This window comes from Elephantulus edwardii, unplaced genomic scaffold, assembly GCF_000299155.1.
Source record: "Elephantulus edwardii isolate Elephantulus edwardi_28Jun2011 unplaced genomic scaffold, EleEdw1.0 scaffold00411, whole genome shotgun sequence".
Classification (NCBI taxonomy): Eukaryota; Metazoa; Chordata; class Mammalia; order Macroscelidea; family Macroscelididae; genus Elephantulus; species Elephantulus edwardii.
The window spans coordinates 256,468-259,245 of NW_006400161.1; the positions used below are offsets into that span (position 1 = coordinate 256,468).

General features: G+C 34.7%; 1 protein-coding gene across 1 annotated transcript in view; it reads right to left on the bottom strand.

Moving 5' to 3' along the window:
- LOC102847055 (serine palmitoyltransferase 1-like) overlaps nt 1-2,778 on the bottom strand; it is a 177,256-nt gene that overhangs the window by 163,857 nt on the left and 10,621 nt on the right. Inside the window, exon 3 of the mRNA XM_006902433.1 lies at nt 434-528. Within this exon, the coding sequence (XP_006902495.1) occupies nt 434-528 (95 nt within the window). The remainder of the gene's footprint in view (nt 1-433; nt 529-2,778) is intronic.

Sequence of the window (2,778 nt, forward strand, 5' to 3'; positions counted from 1 at the left end):
AGAAAAAAATAATGCAACAATGAATGAATGGAAACCCAAAATCTCTGTAAATGTTCATTAAAACTAATAAAATTTAATAATAAAAAAAGAAAAATAATGTCAGTGAAGGAAAGTGTGTGGAGAAAACTGCATTTTAAAAAAACAACATAAAAATAAATAAGGACATTAATTTTCAGCTTGGGAACTTTTAAAAAATGCTCATTCTATCCCCAAAATGAGAAAAGGATGGGAAATCTCCTCCCATGCAATTTACTGCCGCCCTAAAAGAAAATGTTACAGTGGAGACTAAAGCTGTAACCATCAGAAATTTCTGAATGCTTTATTTCAATTAAAAAGGAATAATGTGTAAATCACTAGATGACCAGAGCCTCCTTATATTTTGGTGGATATAAAAAACCAAATGTAATTCCTTTGAGCATCAAAATCAATTTACCCTGAAACAACATTGTAGTTCAAAGCAGGATGATCTTTGGAGACAGGAGGAACAAGAGGTTCAGGTTGCCACTCTTCAATCAATTCTTCCTTTTCCTATGGGAGAAGAAGAGTTAGAAAACAGCATATGGCTAGGCACTTGAATGAGCTTCAGCAAATATCTAAAGTGTTTATTGTAATGAAACTATCATGAACATACCAGTAACAATACCTTCAACAAAACTGCTACGACCAGAAAAGGAAGTGATTGAGAGTTTTGCGAAATTAATACCCTCCCCTCTTTCCTTACATCCTTAAATTTTTTTCCATGTTGAGTTTGGTGGGTGATGTAAGGGTCAAAGAAAATTTTAAATTTCTGGTCAGAATTATATAAAATTCCTATTATTAGTAAGAAGAGAAAAAAAGTCTGAAGCACAAACGAAAAGAACCTAGCTTCAGATGAGTGAGCTAAGTCTCTACTCCCGGCTATTACAGATATATTCTATAACGTCTATAAGCTCTTAGTAAATGACCAGACAGCAAAATCCTACAGTCAGAAGTATCTGAAAAATATTCTTTCGAAATTATTATAATAGAATCAAGCTATTTTGAAATTTTTCATAGAAATCCACCATGTTATTCCTCTCACCTTTTTATCATGAATATTTTTCAATTCTTATCCTTTCTTAAATCAGAGTACTGATAATATTGTCTGAATATGTGGAGTAAGATGAAGCAATTATACTAATGTGAAATACCTTGAATATTTTGAGTTTCTTATTCTTTTTTAACAAATCAGAGAACAACTGAAAACATGTAAATGTGTAAGGTGATATGAAGCAACTATACTAAAGGGACAGTCACAGCAATGCTCGATTTGTAGAGATGATCACTCTTCAGAGTTCTAGTTCAATAATTTTGTTGAATGGTTAGTGCAATTTTCTCCTGATAGTACCTACAGAGAAAGGTCCAGAATAGACTGACTTGTAATCCAAACAGGCAAAAAATGTTTTCAGAATATATTAAGCAAAAAATTCCTCATTTGCTCCTCCCAATAACTCCAAGTAGATAATCAGGAGGCCACAGAAAACAAGAATGCATACAATATACTAACTACTATAAAGACAGTTATTGAAATCAATTCAATATGCCAAGGCACTAAAAGAAAACTGTGTGAACCTGTAATACAAAGATGAGCAGTTCTTCCATGCTGCTACAAAGTTAGTTAAACTTTAGAAATATTCAGAGTCTTAGGGTTTTTTCCCCTTCCACAGCTTAGGGTAAAATGTCAATGATTCTTTTACTCCAGATATGGTCTGGTTTCAGAGTATTCTAAAATTATGCTTAGCTATCATCATCTCTTTACAACGTACATACATGTGGTATAATACGCTCAAACTCAAATTAAGTGGTCTATAATACTCTGTCAATTAAGAATTGCATCAAGTAGCATCTAGCCAACATTGACCACAATTCTGTCTATTAATCTAATGGAGATTTTTTCCCTGATGTTGACATTAATTCATATGGAAGTCTTTGATCTTCTGTAGTAAGTGCTTCAAGTCTTCTTCACTTTCTTCAAGCAAGGTTGTGACATCTGTATAACTTAAGTTATTGATGAGTTTTTCTCCAGTCCTAATGCCACTTTCTTCTTCACATAGTCCAGTTCCTCAGATAACTTGCTCAACATAGAGGATGAACAGGTATAGAGAAAGGATTCAACCTTGACACACATCTTTCACGATTCACGTGTTCTGCCTTAAAAAGTTGGGTCAAACCACAACACAATAAAAGTAAATAATCCAGTAGAAAAATGGGCACAGAATATGAACAGACACTTCACCGAAGAAGACATTCAGATGGCGAACAAGCACATAAATGTTTAAAATCCGTAGCTCTAAGAGAGATGCAAATTAAAACAACTATGAGATATCATCTCACGCCAGAACAGCAAGCAACAAAAGCTGGCGAGGTTGTGGAGAAATTGGAACCCTTATTCACTGTTGGTGGGACTGTAAAATGGTGCAACCACTGTGGAAAGTGGTATGGTGCTTTCTCAAAAAGTTGCAAATAAAGATCCCATTTGACCCAGCAATTCCACTACAAGGAATATACCCAAAAGAGACCATAACTGACATCCAAGCAGATTTATGCACACCCACGTTTATCGCGGCTTTGTTCACAATAGCAAGGAGTTGGAAACATCCTAAGTGCCCATCAACAAATGAATGGACATAGAAGCTATAGTATATTCACACAATGGAATACTATGCTGCATTGAATATTATTCAAAATGGGTGACCCTGGAGGACACTATGCTGAGTGAAGTATCTCAGTCACAAAAGGAAAACTACTGCATGGTGCCAC